General features: G+C 35.1%; 1 protein-coding gene across 6 annotated transcripts in view; it reads right to left on the minus strand.

The window, feature by feature from the left end:
- Window positions 1–17,167, minus strand: part of LOC126817096 (tight junction protein ZO-1) — a 55,189-nt gene extending 38,022 nt beyond the window's left edge. For all 6 annotated transcript variants that reach the window (XM_050543902.2, XM_050543898.2, XM_050543901.2 and 3 more), the window contains exon 1: window positions 16,844–17,167. In XM_050543902.2, the coding sequence (XP_050399859.2) occupies window positions 16,844–16,912 (69 nt within the window). In that variant the 5' untranslated portion in view covers window positions 16,913–17,167. The remainder of the gene's footprint in view (window positions 1–16,843) is intronic.
- Between the last annotated feature and the right edge of the window lie 2,668 nt (window positions 17,168–19,835).

Genomic DNA, 19,835 nt, shown 5'->3' on the forward strand with positions numbered 1-19,835 from the left:
TCAAACGAACAGACTTGCGAACCTCAACGAATTCCCCTTGTGAGCGCCAAAGTAGCGAGTCCATTGGGGACCTCCCCAAGGAAATTTTGAAAAATAGACTGTCGGAAATGCTCTACAAAATGCAAGTTTATGACTGAGTGGGGATGTGGGATTTATTCACTGGTCTGGACACAAATTCACAGCTGCAATATTTTTAGCCGTGATAATTGTCTTATTTACGGCTACAATTGTTACACTATTCGGGGCTGTGTGCAAGTTAAATTAGGTACAATTGCAACATTTTCAAAACATATCACCCAGTTTGCATGGAAATAAGTAATTATGTTACAAATAGTGAAGAGTAAAACATTGAAATCTTAATCTGTTCTCACCGAACAGTTTCTCTATATTTTCGAAGTGACGTGAAATCACGTGCGTGTTCTATTTCTCGATCAGCAGCCAGTTGAAAATGGACAGAAGTTTCGCGTAGCAGTTGGGTTTTATCAAATCATATAATTATAGGAATCGGTTTATTATATGTTAAGCTATGTGCAGTACAGTTTCGTATCGGTTTAATGGAAATTAACTTTCTCAAAGGAAAGCCTTAGAACGATTCACTACTGTGATTGGAGCAAGACTGAAGACACCAGTAGTGGAATCATTTCTACAATTCATTCAATATAAAATCGATGCAGTGGTGAAATGAAATGAAATGAAATGGAGTTTAACGTCCTACTGTTCTGCTCCTAACCTGGGCTAATGAAGACGGGCATACGCCATACAGTGTGCTATGAGGGAAATTTTGCCCGGACAGCGGCACTATGGGCTACTCTTATATCGAATTCCAACTGTCAAGGGATCTTTTACGTGCACGCCAATGTGTACACGGGACCTCGGTTTTTCGTCCCATCCGAACGACTAGACAGCTTTCCTTGTCAGCCCCTCCGTCCTGCATCACTGACAAGGGAGAACCACGCCGGAAAATCTGGATGAACTTTCTCGGCCAATGCAGGGATCGAACACCCGACCTCCAGGCTAGCGAGCTAGCGTCTTACCCACTTAGCCACGTGATCCCCCCGGTGCAGTGGTAAACTTTCGGTGACTAGTTCCAGTATGATGGTAGAATTCCCTGGCCTTAAGGCACCTATAACCAATACCTTCCTTTACCCAGATAAACTCGTTAAAATTGTAAATGCGATACTTACAGCATAGAATAATGTTACTTTTTATTATTTTAAAAAATATAAATCCTTTTTATTATGTTAAAAATCTAAATCCTTTTTATTATTTTAAATATATAAATAGTTATTTTATTTTAAAAATATAAATAGTTATTTTTATTTTTAAAATATAAATAGTTATTTTTATTTTTAAAATATAAATAGTTATTTTTATTTTTAAAATATAAATAGTTATTTTTAATATATAAATAGTTATTTTTAAAATATAATTATTATTTTTAAAATATAATTATTATTTTTAAAATATAATTATTATTTTTAAACTATAATTATTATTTTTAAAATATAATTATTATTTTTAAAATATAATTATTATTTTTAAAATATAATTATTATTTTTGAAATATGAGTAGTCTGCATATTATTATTTTAAAAATAGAATTATTATTCGAAAATATGAGTACATATTATTTTTAAAATATGAGTACATATTATTATTTTTTAAAATATGAGTGCATATTATTGCTTTTAAAAATATAATTACATGTTATTATTTTAAAAATAAAATTACATATTATTTTAAAAATAAAATTACATATTATTTTAAAAATAAAATTACATATTATTTTTAAAATATGATTACATATGATTATTTTAAAAATATGACTACATATTATTGCTTTTAAAAATATAATTACATGTTTTTATTTTAAAAATATAATTACATATTGTTTTAAAATTATAATTACATATTATTGTTTAAAATATGATTACATGTTGTTTTTAAATATGAATACATATTATTGTTTCTATAATACTGTTATATGTAGTGGCGTCGTTCTAAAAACAGAATTATTAAGTAGTCTGTAAGGAATAAATATGTCAGCTAAAATTATAATATTACAAAATCACGTCTGTGTAAAATATAGGTTGACGTTCGTGTTATTGATGCCAAAACGGACATCTATATCGTGTGTAGATATATGGAGGGATTGGGTCGCCAAATTGTGTAACTCTTACGGTCTGCCCTTGAATCAAGTAGCTAGCATGAAATGAAATTAAATTGGGTTGAACGTGCTACTGTTCTGCTCCGAACTGGGCTAATGAAGACGGGCATATGATACCCCATATACAGTGTGCTATGAGGGACATTTTGCCCGGACAGCGGCACTACGGCCTACTCTAATATCGAATTCCAACTGTCAAGGGATCGTTTACGTGCAGGCCAATGTGTACACGGGACCTCGGTTTTCCGTTCCATCCGAACAACTAGACAGCTGTCCTTGCCAGGCCCTCCTTCTTGCACCACAGACAAGGGGAAACCACATCGGAAATTCCCGATGAACTTTCTCGGCCACCGTGACCCCCGATCCCATATAAAGTACATTATGTTCTAATATGCTATTTCTATTATGCATGGGGGTGGGGAGTGGATGGTCGAATGGTTAGCACGTAGGCTACGCGCTGTATCATGAGGCCTGTCATTGAGTCTCACCCAATTAGCCACTGGGCAAAAAGACAAATGTATAAGAAAAGAAAGAACCCCGTGAAGATCCAGGCAGATTAATTTGTTCTAACGTTTGAATCTCGATAAAAACAAAAACAATTTTTACGATTTTATGTGTAAGGGACAAGTTTCTGAGACTCTATAACATTTTATATAAATTGTTTTAATGGCATTTAGTGATTGAACTGGAATATACGGGTGACAATTCGGGGTGTTCTCACTTTCCCAGCAGCTATTGTTTTCCAGGTAAAATCATTGGACCAGTACTAATTAGGGTAACAATGGTGTTAAAACTATAGTCTTTTTCATATCAATATTAACCACTTTACATAAAAGTTATTTTATTAACAAATTTAGCGCGTACATATATATTTTTCATATCAATATTAACTACTTTACATACAATTTATTAACAAATTTAGTATTGTACATGTATATTCAAAATCAACTTTTAATTTGGTTGGATCAGCTTGATGATTATGGATGTTTCTGTAGGTAGCAGGGCATTCACGAACAGTACACCTCCAGTGAATAGTGGCTCCTCTTCTTGTCTTAACACTGAACTTATAATTATCATAAACTAGGCTTCAAGTCCCTCTCGAGTTTGGAATATACCTAACGTTTACCTGTGCATTAGCCATTTTGGAATGGCATACACTTTGAACTTTCAACTATTTAATAAACTTTTATCACAAACAGTGTTCATCGTAATTAAGTATAAAATTGAACTGACATATGAACGAAAAATCAGACAGTGATTTATAGTTCACAAATGTCATAGGTTAAATTGAAATGTTCATGCAATAATTAAAACAGAGTATAACTCACTAATCTAAAGCTAATCCCTAATCCGCTTAATTAGTAGGGTTAATCTGCTGGGAAAGTGAAAACAAACCGGCAATTCTATGGAATACAATTGCTGCTTATTACTGAGCGACGTTTCGACTAGGCTTCTCTAGTCATTATCAAACAATGATAAAATATGAAACATACATTAAGCAAGAGCTAAATCTGCCCATTGCAGATCTTTCTTTAGGCCTGATTTGTTAAATAAACTGATTTGAATCCGACCTGCTGGTCAACGTTCATTGATGATTAAATACAAAAAAGGATACTCGAGACTATGTTTTTTTTTATCGCACCGACTTTTGTACAGATGATCGAGGCTAGACCTAAAATTCGATCGCTAATATCTCGGTTCAGAGTGGAGCAATTTGACTGACATTTTTCAATATATTCCCTTTATATTATCTATTTTTTAACCATTATAGCGAGAACTGTCAGCTCTTTATCTAATCTCCCATAATACTACTTTAATATTACGACCCCAATCGTCAATATGATATCTGTTGAAATAAGTCAATGAGAAGGACGTTCATGCAGATAAATAATTGATATTGTTTTATATCTTCCGTTATCAATGAACTCTGACGTCATAGGTTTATAATAACGGCCTACTTACCCCCCACTTCAGAAACCGTAGCTATGTTTTAAAGCAATTTATCCTCGAGACCTCCACATTAGACCACAGTTCTCAGTAAGATGTTATGTTGCCTATATGAGATGCAGGCGACCGAGGGGTAATTCGTCAGGTGTTCTGTGTGTTATGACATGACGTGTCGGCAGTGAACTATGATATTGTTTTATGCGTGACAGACTGACAAACTAGTGATATTTGAAATGAATGGGAAAGTCGGTACAGTTATGTCAAAAGTAAAACTGATCTTTATAAAATAGATTTCTAAAAAAAAAAAAAGTCGACAAAAATATCTCTGAACCTAGATTAGCTGATTTTAAAAGGATATAAAAAGAAATATAGTTTATTGTCTTATCCTTCTGCACTAGACATATAGATGCTTTATGGCCTACTCGTCTTTCGATTTTCAACTGCCAAGCGATCTTGTTCTTCTCACGCTGAATTATTATAAATTTGTGTCAGATATGCTGAGGAATAATTCCTTTTGCGAAAAATAAAAAATCACGGTGAAAACTAGAAGGTAAGGGGTTCCAAATTGGCCTGTGAACAGAGATTGGGAAGATCAGAATTTTACCGTATTTTCATATTGCAGCTATAGAAAGAGGCGGACATCGTTCGATTAGAGAGAGTTCCTAAAGGAACTACTAAAATTAGGCTGCCTGTCTACAGGTAACAACAAACATCTATACGACCCCCCCCCCCCCCGCCAGGGAACAAAAAACATCTATACGGCCCCCAGGTAAAATATAAACTACCCTCTCTATACAGCCCCAGGTAAAAAAAAAATAACTTACCCTCTATACAGACCCCAGGTAACAACAACAAAAAATTAATAATAGGGGCACAGACAAAAATTAATACGTAAAAAATATCCGTTTTTTTTCTGCATTTTAAATTCATCATATTTTTTTTTTTTAAAGGAAGAAACAATAACTTGGCAGTGATTTAGCCACAAATCAACAACAAACGAAAAACCAAGAAACAAATACAGAAATAAAACAACTCCCCCTAGGTCAACAATCTCTCCATTTTAATTCACATTGTTTATCTTTTAAATAAACGAAAATCTGTCAGTAACTTACTGACTCCAAACAAAAAATAAACCCACAGCCAAACAAAAAAAAATAAAACCTCAGACGAACAAACAAAGAACACCTTAAAGTAAAACTTCTATTTTGGATTCATTTTAATCTGTTTTCTTACGTATTATATCTATCGGAAATGGTTTAAAATACTTGAAATACACCGATGAACCCAGTTGGAGCCGGGGGGTTGGATGGCCGAATGGTTAGCACGTGCGTGCTGTATCATAAAGCCTGTCATTGAGTCAACTGGCGTGGTTTGAAATCCCCGGTTGTACGTGACAAGGAGTAGGGTCGCCTGTCCAATCTCGTGGGTTTTCTCCGGGTCCTCCGGTTTCCTCCCACTGCTAAAGACCCCTACGCGCAAGCGAATTATTGAAATAAAATTAAATCATATGTTAGTCCCGAAATGACCTAGTTTGTGTCGAGTGGACATTAAACCCCATTTCTCTCTCTCCCTCTCCCGGTTGGAGCCCTAGATTCCCCCTCCCCTACTTACACACACTCCATTCCTAAAGATAAGATTTTAACATACATTATGCAAGAGCTAAATCTGCCTATAGCAGGTCTTTTTTTAGGCCTGAAATGTTATATAAACTATTAATTAGACATAAATTAACTTATCCAGACCATAATCAACTCTAGATGGCATCGGATATTCGAGATTTTAACTAGATAAAAACGGTTCGCCATTTAAAAATTTAATTTAAAAAATGGGAAAGCGAGGCTAAGTCCAGATTATACCAGTGCCCTGGTTACCACTGTGCACACATCTTGTCAAAACTACAAACAATGATAACTTGGCTGAGAATGAAGTAATTTGAATGAAATTTTCAATATTTTCTTTTTTTATCATCTATTTTTGAATTATTATAGCAAGAATGGTCAACTCTTTATTAAACTCTTAACTAATGTATCTTTAATTGTATCATTTCATCCAGCAAGGACAGCATACACAGTTTAAACAAAAGTTGATCATACATTTATAGCATAACATCTGCGGTATTCCTTTATGGATGTACAATGTGATATAATAAATCTATAAGAATCAAAAGATGGTCGGTATAATGAGAATCGGTATAGAGCTAAAACGAAAATTATCTAGACTAGCCGTAAATGACAGTATTAAAATTCACTTATTATTCTGGTTTTATGAAACACGTAAATCTGCGAATTTTGTTTGCAGGGATAATTTGAGTGATAAAATGGATATTCGAGTACAGTTATCCACCACAATTCACAAAAAGCGCAAATTCTATTAAATGTTTTTAAAAGTATCTCAAACCGAACGTTTTAATCAAATATACAACTGATCAAAATAAGGTTCTAGCTGTGTTTGTGTCAAACTTTTACCATGTGTACTAAATAATGTTCTCCGTTTTTTGTTTATGTCTTTTTTTTTATGGATTAATGTGTTGTGATTGTTGTAATTTTATATTAGTTGTATTTATGTAAAGTGCCCGAGAGCAGCTCGCTGAGTTGAATTGTTGGCGCTATATAAATCAATTATTATTATTATTGTTATAATTGACACCCGCGATTTTTCAACATTTTCTTCAAGGCCAAAGCATGAATTTAAATTAATTTATTTTATCTAATCAGTATTTACCTTGTGAAAAGGGAATATAACCGGTCTACAAATTTAACAACCAGTCTGGTATTTTACATTTATCTGGCGCAATGGTCCGAGAAATCCCTCGGGATTAGTTCAAAGCAAACGAAACACTGCCAGGTATTTTACCTTGTCCTCATTGACTCAATAATAATATACATGTATATATATACACCTGCCAGGTAAAAATACCTGTCCCCATCAATAATACTATATATATACCTGTTAAATACTAGGACTATTTGTCACAGAGGTGAAACAATTTCCACTTTTATCTTTAAACGTTTGATCAGACAACACGACGGTGTTATATACGTAAAAAAAACATTTTTCATTATCGTACCTGTAAAAGAAGTTATAGACGATTCACAGGTTCTGGAGTTGTCATCCCCCCCTCCCTCGCCCCCCCCCCCCCTATACATTTATATAATTTATAGGACTCTATTACCTACTAGTTATATAATATTTATATAAACCCTATAACGAATGTTCAATATTTATATAACTTATAACAATTGTTCAATATTTATATTATATTTATATAACCTACGCTGGCTCGCTAGCCTGGGGGTCGGGTGTTCGATCCCTGCATTGGCCGAGAAAGTTCTACCAGATTTTCCGGCGTGGTTTCCCCCTTGTCAGTGATGCAGGATGGAGGGCCTGACAAGGACAGCTGTCTAGTCGTTCGAATGGGACGAAAACCGAGGTCCCGTGTACACATTGGCGTGCACGTAAAAGATCCCTTGGCAGTTGGAATTCGATATAAGAGTAGGCCGTAGCGCCGCTTCCCGGGCAAAATTTCCCTCGTAGCACACTTTATGGCGTATGCCCGTCTTTATTAGCCCAGGTCAGGAGCAGAACAGTAGGACGTTAAACCCCATTTCATTTCATTTCATTTATAACAATTGTTCAATATTGATATCATATTTATAAAACTTATAACAATTGTTCAATAATTATATCATATTTATATAACCTATAACAATTGTTCAATATTGATATCATATTTATAAAACTAATAATATTTGTTTGTTCAATATTTATATCATATTTATATAACCTATAACAATTGTTCAATACTTGATAAAACAAAACATGCCCCCGGGCAATATTACCTATTATTTATATATTTAGTTTATATTTTACTGACAAGCAGAATTTAGATTCAAATCTTTAAATATTAGGTACTTAATAAGATTTATTACTTTGAAGGTCGCCATTCAGCCCATTGCTGAGGGGGTTTATTTTTATTTAAGTGGCATGAAATGGGATTTAGTGTATCGCCAACTGTTTTAATTAGGTCATTGCGAGAGAGAGGGAGAGAGAGAGAGGGGGAGAGAGAGAGAGAGGGGGAGGTATGGAATGAGATGGGATTTAACGAACTGGGCTATGAGGGAAATTTTGCCCGGACAGCGGCACTACGGCCTACTCTTATATCGAATGGGACCTCGGTTTTCGTCCCATCCGAATGATTAGACAGCTTTATTTGGAAGGCCCTCCGTCTTACATCACTAACAAGGGGGGGGGGGCACACCGGAAAAAATGTGGAGAGAGAGAGAGAGAGAGAGAGAGAGAGAGACGTCCACTTGACATTTCGGGACTAACAAATATTTCAATTTTATTTCAATAAATCGCTTGCGCGGAGGGGGAGTAAACTGGGGTCATTGCATGGCTATTAAAGAGATTATTAAAATGAAATGATGTTGAACATCCTACTGTTCTACACCAACTGGTTTAATGAAGAATGCGAGACTATGCAGTGTAATTTCAACCTATTCTTATTTCGATTTTCAACTACCAAGGTGTCTTAACGTGACAACTCGCCACTTATAATGTTTATGTTTAGTTAAAATATGTGTCTCAAAATAGACTCCAGCGCATTTTTTGTGCAGAGGGGGCCCTAGTTACGGGCCTGGCTGAGCAGTGTATAACATCTTGGTATTACCATTCTAAGTATAACCACGGAATGGGCTGTATTCCCTCGACATTGACCGAAAACAACCAGTTGGAATTGTCAAGCGAGGTCTTTCCCTGTGAGGAGTGACGCCTTCAAGTTAGACTGACAAGGAAAGCTGACCGGCTGTTTAGATGGTACAGTATAGTTGGAACTTCAAGAAAAGTAGTCCAAAACGTCACTGTCCATTCAGAATATTTCTTTATCGCACCGCACACATAACTATAAAATAAAATGTTAGCATGACGATACCGAGACGTCAAACCCCATTCCATTTCATAAATGTCAGAATATGGCGGTTATTAAAGGGACAATAACACTCTTGCTGGCTTGACAGCTCCAGAAAATAAAAAAAATAGCCTTATTCTAAGTACTAGATGTTTAAGTGTCCCACCTGATGTGTAAATTATCCATTAAATCCTATTTTACTTGTCCAGAGGGTTCAAAAATATTTTTAAATCCAAGTCACATTTGAAAAGCTTTACGTCAGGCTTTTCAAATCATTTAGTTGAATTTTTCCAAATTTTTAAATTAGGTGTGTTAAGATGAAATTTGTATCATCAATTAATTGGAATATTGTAAAATAGTACAATTTGTTGACCAGAATAAAGATTGGGACATATCATTCAGTTACAACAAGAGTGGTATTGAGCCTTTAAAGACCCATTTTATAAGAATTAGATAAAGAACTGACCGTTCTTGCTATAATATTGCAAAAATTGAAAATGTATATATTGAAAATTTTATTTAAGCAACTTTATTTTAGGCAAAGATATGATTATTTGAAGTAGTGGGCTAGATTGTTATTATCGCAGCAACGTTACTTGACAACCGAGACTATGTCTCGATTATCCATAATGCATCTTTAAGTTCACTACTGTATGCTCTTCATAAAATGAGCACGAGGATTATACATAGACAATTTACGTACATCGTTTATTGTCGCAGCAACGTTACTTATACATGGACAATTTACATATCAATAGCATATGTATTGAATAACCTACATATGTAATAGATATCCCCACATACCTACGCAAATACATGTATATTTTAGGGTAATCCCCTTCTAATTCCCCAGGAGATATCAAAATATTTATATAATAAAGCTGAATAATATGAGTAAATTTGAATTAGTTGAATGAAGTCAGAACTTCAATATAAAAGAGAGAGAGAGAGAGAGAGAGAGAGAGAGAGAGAAAAAAAACCAGAGTTATCTCACGATTTGTTTTATTGAAAGAAAAAAATACATAATTCTGAACCTGTGAATATTATTAATATTATTAGTCAAAACAGAAATTCTTAGAATTATCCTAATCCGGGAATATTTCACCTACCCAGGAAGTCATTTTGATGATTCCGGATTTGTATTATGTATATTTGTTTGATTGTGTAATGAATAAGCAAACGGCAGAACTACTACGTAATGAATTAGAAAAAACATAACGACTATATAATGAATTATTGTATACAGAGTTCCAAAGTATAATGAACGGTTTGTCCGATATTCTGCGGTAAGTTCCACAAGTGTACAAATACTATAATGGGTTGATGTATGTTCAATTTTTCATAAAGATATCTGGAACGGTTTTTGCGATATATCCGGGAATATTAATAGCACATCATAAGTGATATTAATTTTGTTGCTATGCAATCACAAAAATTAATCAACCGAGAAATTTCTAATTAGCAAAAACCACGATTAATTATTATTTTAGCGTTTTTCGAGATTCTATCCGGATTATCACCCTTATTGTTAAAATTGTTTGACGTTCTAACTCATGACGTCAACTGGCAGACTATCGCCATTGAGGAGACGGCCACTGTTAAGATCGATCGCATTATTTCTGTTACGTCATTTTTGTATTCCTGATTGTTTTCAAATTTGAGTGAAGTCTGTGTCACTACAGGCCCGGGACTGTACAGCGCAGTGGACGCTTACGGCTGGCCCCCGGATCCATTCACTTGATTTGATATTTGTTTATTTGGGGCAATGTCTATTTTCTGTCTTGTCCGCAGGTTTATCTTGTAGATTTTTGTTTTACGTGTAGTGCGGTCCTTCTGCACTTATTATTATATATAATAGGTTGATTTGTGTTCAAAATTTGTTAAAGATATCTAGAACGCTTTTCTACATACACCCCGGAATATTCAAATTTACAAATGTCGCGACTACAATAAGAGGTTGATATTCCCGGGATGTTGATATTCCTGGGATATTCTCCAATTGGATTAAAACACAGATCCTATTTCGTTTCGTTTTTTATAGTTCAAAATCTCGTTTTACATGACTTCACAGCACTAGGATCTGGCAGAGTTGTTATACAACACGTGTTCTGGTTGAAGTGAGGGATTTGCCAGTGAAACGGTCGGTTACGGCGGGTTTCTTTGCGTGCAATGCACGGAATTGTGGGTAAACCGCTAGAAACGTCAACGCTGATTGATTAATCAATGTCTGACGTCATAGGGTCAAAAGCCGCTGGTATGACCTCTGAAGCGACCTTAAAAGTAATAATAGTACAACAACCTCTAGGTATTTAAAGACGTACATCACGTGTGCATATATTATATAATGACGTCATAGACACCGAAAACAATAAAGACTTGCCCTTTTTAAAAGTGCAATTGTCAATAAACGCCTCTCCCAAACCATTTTTTTTTTATTCTTTCAAATGGTGACATTTTATGACAGAATTCTTGTCATTTTTATGATTTCCTCAAATCACCTTTTTATTCAGTAAATCTGAATTTGGATCCGGGAGCAGATTATGCCTATGTGTAACCCATCTCTCTGATTTAGATACATGCATAATATTTAAACATACATTATGCAAGAGCTAAATCTGTCTATTGCTGGTCTTTCTATAGGCCTGAAATGTTATCTTAATTATTAATTAGACATTAATTAACTTATCCAGACCATAATAAGCTCTCGATGGCATCAGATTTTTCCGATATTAAATTGATTAGGACGGGTCAGCCATCTTTTGATTTAAGCTAAAAATTGAAATTATTGCACACGTCTGATCGCAATAGAGTAAATTGAATGAAATTTTCAAATTATAAATTTTACAATATCTATTTTCGAACTATTATAACAAGAATGGCCAGCTCTTTATCTAAATCTTACATAATGTATCTTTAATATCTAGGAGATTTATTGTGTATTTCTGCTCCCAGTTTTAATATAAAAAATAGTCACCAAGTAAAACTTTGCACTTAAATCATGAATCAAATTATAGTATCTACAATTTAATTCATATAAATCATAATATTTGAAAGAACACGGAACGAGATATAGATGCAATGACGTACATATATATTGTATGTTAATTGAGTTCTTTAGGTTCAGTGATTTTATACAAACCAAACTTTGTGAGAGATTATTTTTTTATTTTCTTTAAATTTATTATATAGATACGGATATAAGGAAAATATGTTGAGTTAAAGGAGCTAAATCGCTAATATTTGGGACCTAGAAATTGACACAAATGGGTCGCAAAGCATACAATAATGTAATATGAATGTATATAAATTGATTTACATTCAATCGTTTCTGTTTTTACTGTAATTTCTATTAGGTTCAGCGAAATACGCCAGTATTCTCAATCGAATTTCAATCTCTAGCGTCTGGTTATTCCAGTCTACGCCGATAGTATTTATTAGGCGTGCTCTCCAGATAAGAATATAGCGTTACCGTTTGACATGACTTGTAGAATATGCCTAGCCTCGTTTTTCGAGTTCCTTATTACAAATAGCGCTGAAACGCATTATGGTACACGATTCGTGTACCGATTGTAAAATGTTTATTGTGTCTTAAATATTGGATATCAGAAGGCCATCTTTTCCCGGTAAGATCACAACATCAATGTTAATTTAAACTGGCAAATAAATCGTGTTTTCAACGTCGAAGATTTTGGATGATATTGAGTTAGAGACTTGACTACTTTAAAGTTAATACAAAAACCCAAACATGACTTCTTTAGTTGAAGGCTGTTGACATTAGATATCTATGATAAAGATGATATCTTAGAGCATGTTCTATTGTTTAAACAAATTAAATAAAAATAAAATTATTTATTCTTCAACAACCGTGGGATCTAAAGAATTGGACTGTTAATTAGCGCTAATCAAATCATATAAAAATGTAGGTTAGATGATTTTTATCAATAGGAATGTTCTGTTGTTATCTAACTCGAACAATTTCTCGGCAATGATTGGATGATATATTTTATCCAGGATGTTTATATATAATGATGTGGTAATACAGTACGATAAGATATTCGGGATGTTAACAGGTTGGCCTATCGCATTCAGGATATAAATAAAATGGGGTTTAACGTCCTACTGTGGTGCTCCGACTAGGCTAATGCAGTGCTTAGATCTCTCTCTCTCTCTCTCTCTCTCTCTCTCTCTCTTCTCTCTCTCTCTCTCTCATTTATGAAAGATTACCATACTATGGATGAATGCTGAATGGCCGTCGGGAATACCTATTCATGAATCCTTTCACCTTTTTATTGGATGTGATAGGAGTTCAGATATGTAATAATATTATTTCACTAATCGGATTAAATATCCCTGAATTCGTCTATAGTTATAATAGATATACGTAACTTGTTGCTCTAGTTCAAGGTGAAATATCACCAACTAACATCGATGTACGGGCTCAATGTATGGCAGAATAACGTTGCCAATATTATTTCAATGTTCACTGTGCAAACTGCATATTATGTCAGCAGTTCAAAATACGTATTTTAGTTTTACAATTTACAATTTCCATTGCTTCATAATGTCAATGTCAGTGTTAAAATACAGAATACACTTTTCAATAATACAAAATACAGTATAATAGTTATTTTACACATTATACTTCTCCATTCTGCATTTTGCATAATAGACAAATGCATAATGGAACTTAGCATTATTAGAACATATACCCTATGACGTCTCCGACGAATCTCATTTGCATACGGGAAAACGTCCGGACTAGGACGGAAATTAATGATATACGTGAGGACAGACAACTGTTGTTGGCTCGCTAACCAGGAGGTCCTGTGATCAATCCTGCGTTGGTCATGAAAGTTCATCGGTATTTTCCGGCGTGGTTGCCTCTTGTCAGTGGTTCAAGACAGAGGATCTGGCAAGTGACAGTGTATAGTCGTTCAGATAGGATGGAAAACCATGGCCCCGTGTACACATTGACGTACACGTAAATGATCCCTTGACAGTTCGAATTCGATTTAAGAGTAGGCCGTAACGCCGCTGTCTGTGAAAAATTTCTCTCACAGAACATTAATTGTTACTGTTTGGCGTATACCCGTCTTCATTAGCCCAGTCGGGGCAGACCAGTAACACGTTAAACCCCATTTCTTTTCATTTCATTTCGAATGCTCGTCCCCATTAGCCCAGTCGGAGCAGAACAGTAAGACGTTAAACCCCAGTTCATTTCGTATGGCCGTCTCCATTAGCCCAGTCGGAGCAGAACGTTAAATCCCATTTCATTTCAGTTTTATAAATTGTTTTGTGTTTTCCGTGGTGTATTATTTAGGGTTTTTATTCCATACGAATGTAAATTAGTGGGTTTCAATTTATGTGAATCATATTCATGGTTTGATTGATGTCAGAGATAATTCAGACTATATAACATGCCTATTATTTACACGGTCATGTTAAACTCTAGTATCAATTAATACCTTCTTATGACGTAAACCAGTCCCACTATATGAGATATACTTTATCAGAGCTAATTTGCTTTGTGAAATGTTCGTGTTGTACTGTACAATGTATGTCTATGTTTGTCACTATTCCACTTGTTATATAATGTCTCGTCCTGTCATTTATCCTTCTTTCTGTACACATAGAAATATTTTTAATAATCCCTTTATTTCTTTTTCGCTAAACACATTGTAAATGATCTCACGATGTATATATAACATGTAATTGTCTGCGATATCACCTCGGTGGAAGCGGACATTAAATAAAGCTATTTTACACACATGGATATTTTCTTTATTATTAAAGTGTGGTTATTTTTATATATGAAAGAATATCCCACCACACATAAAAGAACAAAATAAAACAACAAGAATAAACAAGCAATCCCACCCCACAAAATAATTAAAATGTGTGAACTTTTCAATCAGCTTAGATGTGATATCAGCTGTTCAAATCAGCATATATATCTATCTACTTACAGCTCAATACAGAGAAGTGGTACCAGTTGTTCAAATCAACATATTATCAGCTTTATCTACTTATAACCCAATACAGTGACAGTTTGTACTTGGATTACAGAAGCCGAGCTGTTCTTGGAGCTGTTCCATAATATAGCTTTTGCTGTGCACGAGACAGGGTATGATTACTCTATTTGGAACACCTGGTGTCACGTGAGTCCTCCCACCCACATTTACATATGACCTGTTAAAAGCGGCCAGTTTGTTGGGTGGACGAAGGTAGTTAGGAACATTAATTATCATCTATACCCCAAATGTTCTGTTAGATTACAGGCATTAGTTCTATATTGAACCAAATTGACTCAAGGCGGCCCAGCACTATAAGTCTTCGCGGCGAAGGCTTCGTCCAGCGAAAGGCAAGGAAAAGGTTTTCAAACGAACAGTTTAGTTTTAACAAGTTCACATCTAGATTTATTTAATACAAAGTAATAGCATCTTCCTTATACCCTATATATGAAGAAATCTTTAGGCAGGGCCAATTTGGCCTCAGATTTGGAGGAACAAAGGGGGCGGTCCTGACCAACTCTTTTCATGTGAATGTCTGTCAGTACATACGACTGTCCGACTGTATATTTACCTCCACAATCAACAGTGGGCGGCTGTGTATCTCCCTACATCCTCGTCCTTTCGGTGATTCTTATTACGCATCACTAAAAGTGAGATACCCAGAAACAAGGAAAACCCAACAGACCAAAACGTAAAACCCCACTTTCACTGGTGTATTTAAAGTGTATTATGCAATACTGTAACACTGACGTCAAGCCCCACATTAAAGGACAATATTGGTGCCAGTCATTATCACATATTGGATAGAGCTAATTAAACGCGTTCCAAATATAATTTTAACACAGAGATCATTGCTACGATAGCTGAGTAATACAGGTTTCCTGAATCGGAAGGCACGAACGCCAAAGGAAAACACGAGTCATACCTCTATATAACTGAGTAATACAATTCAATAAAGTAATTGAATGTCATTAGATAAGAGAACACGAAAGAAAAACAGAAAAAGTCCGTGCATTACCATGTTTTTATAAGATATAGAATGAATATAAACAAGGGAATGTACGGACTATTTCTATTTTTCTCGTGTTCTCTTATCTAATGACATTCAATTACTTTATTGAATTGTATTACTCAGCTATCGTAGCAATGATCTCTGTGGTAAAATTATATTTGGAATGTGTTTAACCAGCTCTTTCACATATGTGATAATGACTGGCACCAATATTGTCCTTTAATAATAAAAGGTGTACTTTAATGAAACATGGTGATAAATATAATATTTTTATGTTGCCCGAGTGTTTATTTTGGCTTTATATGGGGTTTCTTATATTTTCCCTCACGTAGATAAACAAATGAAATGGGGTTTAACGTCCTAGCGTCTACTGGGCTCATGAAATGGGGTTTAACGTCCTAGTACCTACTGAGCTAATGGACAAATCACATACATGCAGAAAACACAGAAAAAATAAAGTAGATGAATGAAAAACAAAGCAAATTAAAGATTAAGAAAATATAAGTACGAAATATACTCTGAATGAAAGGGGGTGACGTGAAAATCAAAAAAAAGCCAGTTAAAGATCAATAAAATATAAATATGTACAAATTATTATATTATACATAATATGCCCAGTTGGTTCGGATTCCTATCTCTCTCTCTCTCTCTCTCTCTCTCTCTCTCCGTCTCACTATCTCTCTTCCACAAATATCAAATATTTAAATACAGTTACATGTTAATGATTTGTTTACAACTGGGGAAACTCACATCAATGATATGACCCCAATAAAACCCACCTGGAATAAATCTCGACTTACCTGAGATTTTTGTTCTAGGTATCCTTCCAATAATTTACTTCTACCTTTACACTCATTCACATACGACATGATGATATTTTAATATTAATAATTTTAATTCACTTATTTAAATATTAATGCTGCAAGTATTCTTAGTTGTATCCAACTGCACGCATTCAAAACATGATGACGTTTTTATGTCGAATGTTGACAAGTAAAAGCTCAGTGAAGATGTCGTCGTCTCGTTGTTTAACTGGTGAAGTGTATCGGACAAGTTAGACGAATGCGACAGTCTATCGGTTAAACAGTTTCAAGGGTTCGCTTGTCTTTATCGTTTTTGTTAGTCAAACGTGATCGGCAACGAGGAAGTTTAGACTAACAATAGTCGTCTCTCGTTCGTTACGTAGATACGATTACTGAATACACATGTGGAGATAGGCCTCGACATGTGGCTAATGTACTACATCTTCTAAGTTATTTCAACAAAATCTTTTAGTTACCTTTACGTTTACAGACAGGGGTACGACAAGGAGACGCAAGGAGACGCAATGATCGAAGTCTATTACGTGATCATATGATATTATTACATCTAAATTCTAGTTTGTATCCCAGATAAATCTAACAGATATTAGGTAAATTTGACATTTTTAGACATTTTATTGTCTTATACCTTTGAGCTTCTTGTCAATTGATTGATCAATTGATCTCGTCTTTCAAAACTCCCAAATCTTTCGCCGTCAATTATTCTTATTCAATAACCCGTTTTAGACGACAGTTGTTTGAGACAGTCTGAGAGAGAGAGAGGGGGGAGAGAGAGAGAGAGAGAGAGAGAGAGAGATGGGGTTTAACGTCCACTCGACACAAACTAGGTCATTTCGGGACTAACATATGGTTTGATTTTATTTCAATAATTCGCTTGCGCGTAGGGGTCTTTAGCAGTGGGGGGAAACCGGAGGACCGGGAGAAAACCCACGAGGTTGAACAGGCAACCATACTCCTTGTCACGTACAAGAGGGGAATCGGACAGTCTCAGACGACTTGTAAATAAATATCCCGACCGTAGGATCACGCTCGTCGTGACCATATTTCAATATAGACAGTTTAATATGACGTTTGATGGACGTGCGTGATCTAGACAATGTATGTTTCATCGACAGATCGAATAATTACTACTGACTAATCAATGATTGGGATTTAATAAACGAATTTTATTTTTGTTAATTTCAAATGTTTCTTGGCGTTTTTAACCTTATCACGGCGACGATATTAACCATTTTTCCCCGCGTCTTCATTAGCGCGTTTCGGAGGGCCTGACAAGGACAGCTGTCTAGTCCTTCGGATGAGACGAAAAACCGAGGTCCCGTGTATATATTAGAATGCACGTAAAAGATCCCCCGGCAGTTGGAATTCGATATAAGAGTAGGCGATAGTGCCGCTGCCCGGGCAAAATTTCCCTCATAGCACACTGTATGGCGTATGCCCGTCTTCATTAGCCCAGTATAGGAGCAGAACAGTAGGACGTTAAACCCCATTTCATTTCATTTCATTAGCGCGTTTGGTGCGGATAAGTAGGAAGTTAAACCCCATTCCATTTTATATCTTATATAGCCTGGAGATGTTCGATTGGGGTTTAGAAATTTCGAGCTATATATGTGTGAGTCGGGGACAATCTGAACGACAGACTCACCCTACAGTCGGGGACTAATAAGAATTGCGACATAAAATCTTATTTCAATAAAACAACCAATCATCTTCGATTAGATCTATTTAACAAGGCCACCTGCAGATTTCCTCACGAAATGTGAACAAGGCTAACACTAACCCTAACCAAGATCTAGCCCAAAGCCTTACCTAGCCCTAACCTACAATCCTGGGGCCGGTTTCACGAAATTTTAACTAAGATAAAATCCAAATTTTAATAATTTGATTGGATAATATTAAATTGATTTTAGTGCTTAGCCAATCAAAATTGTAGTATCTACTAAAATTTGGACTTTATCTTTAGTTAAGATTTCGAGAAACAGGGCCCTGGAATGGTTGACCTGTGCGCGTTCATAGGGTCTTTCATTGAGTCAAGTCCGGGCAAATTTTCCCCCACGGTACACTGTATGGCGTATGCCCGTCTTCATTAGCCCAGTCGGAGTAAGACGTTAAACCTCGTTTCATTCCAATAGTGCCTGTTTAAAGGCTCAATACAACTCTTGTTGTAACTGAATAATATGTCCCAATCTTTATTCTGGTCAACAAATTGTACTATTTTACAATATTCCATTTAATTGATCATACAAATTTCATCTTAACACACCTAATTTAAAAAATTGGAAAAATTCAACTAAATGATTTGAAAAGCCTGGCGTAAAGCTTTTCAAATGTGACTTGGATTTAAACAAAATTTTGAACCCTCTGGACAAGTAAAATAGGATTTAATGGATAATTTACACAACAGGTAGGACACTAACACATCTACTGCTTAGAATAAGGCTATTTTTTATTTTCTGGAGCTGTCAAGCCAGCAAGAGTGTTATTGCCCCTTTAATAATTATAGAAACGTAATTATACTAAAAAAAAACGATATTTCTCGCGCATTATCAAATATTGTTTCTGCCGAAATTTTGAGAATAATTTGTCTTTTCCGTTAATGCTTTGTTAGCGAATTAACCACATGCCACATTATCAAGTTTGTCACTACACGTAGGTGTCACTATTAAATCAAAGGGTTATGGACAAGCACGAAAATCACACATAATAGAAAGAAAAAGTTTATAGAAAGGAATAAGTGGACCGCACAAGGTTGTAGCACAAATTGTCTCTTCTATTTGTCTGTTCCAAGACATAAAACAGCAATCTGATAAAATCACTGATCCTATTTCGTTTCATTTTTTATAGTTCAAAATTTCGTTTTGTTTGTCTCTCCGCGTTCTGGGTGATGGGAGGGATTAGCCAATGAATCCATCTGTTACGACGACTTCTTGGCGTGCAATGCACGGAACTGTGGGTAAACCATTAGAAACGT

This window comes from Patella vulgata, chromosome 4 (assembly GCF_932274485.2).
Source record: "Patella vulgata chromosome 4, xgPatVulg1.2, whole genome shotgun sequence".
NCBI lineage: Eukaryota > Metazoa > Mollusca > Gastropoda > Patellidae > Patella > Patella vulgata.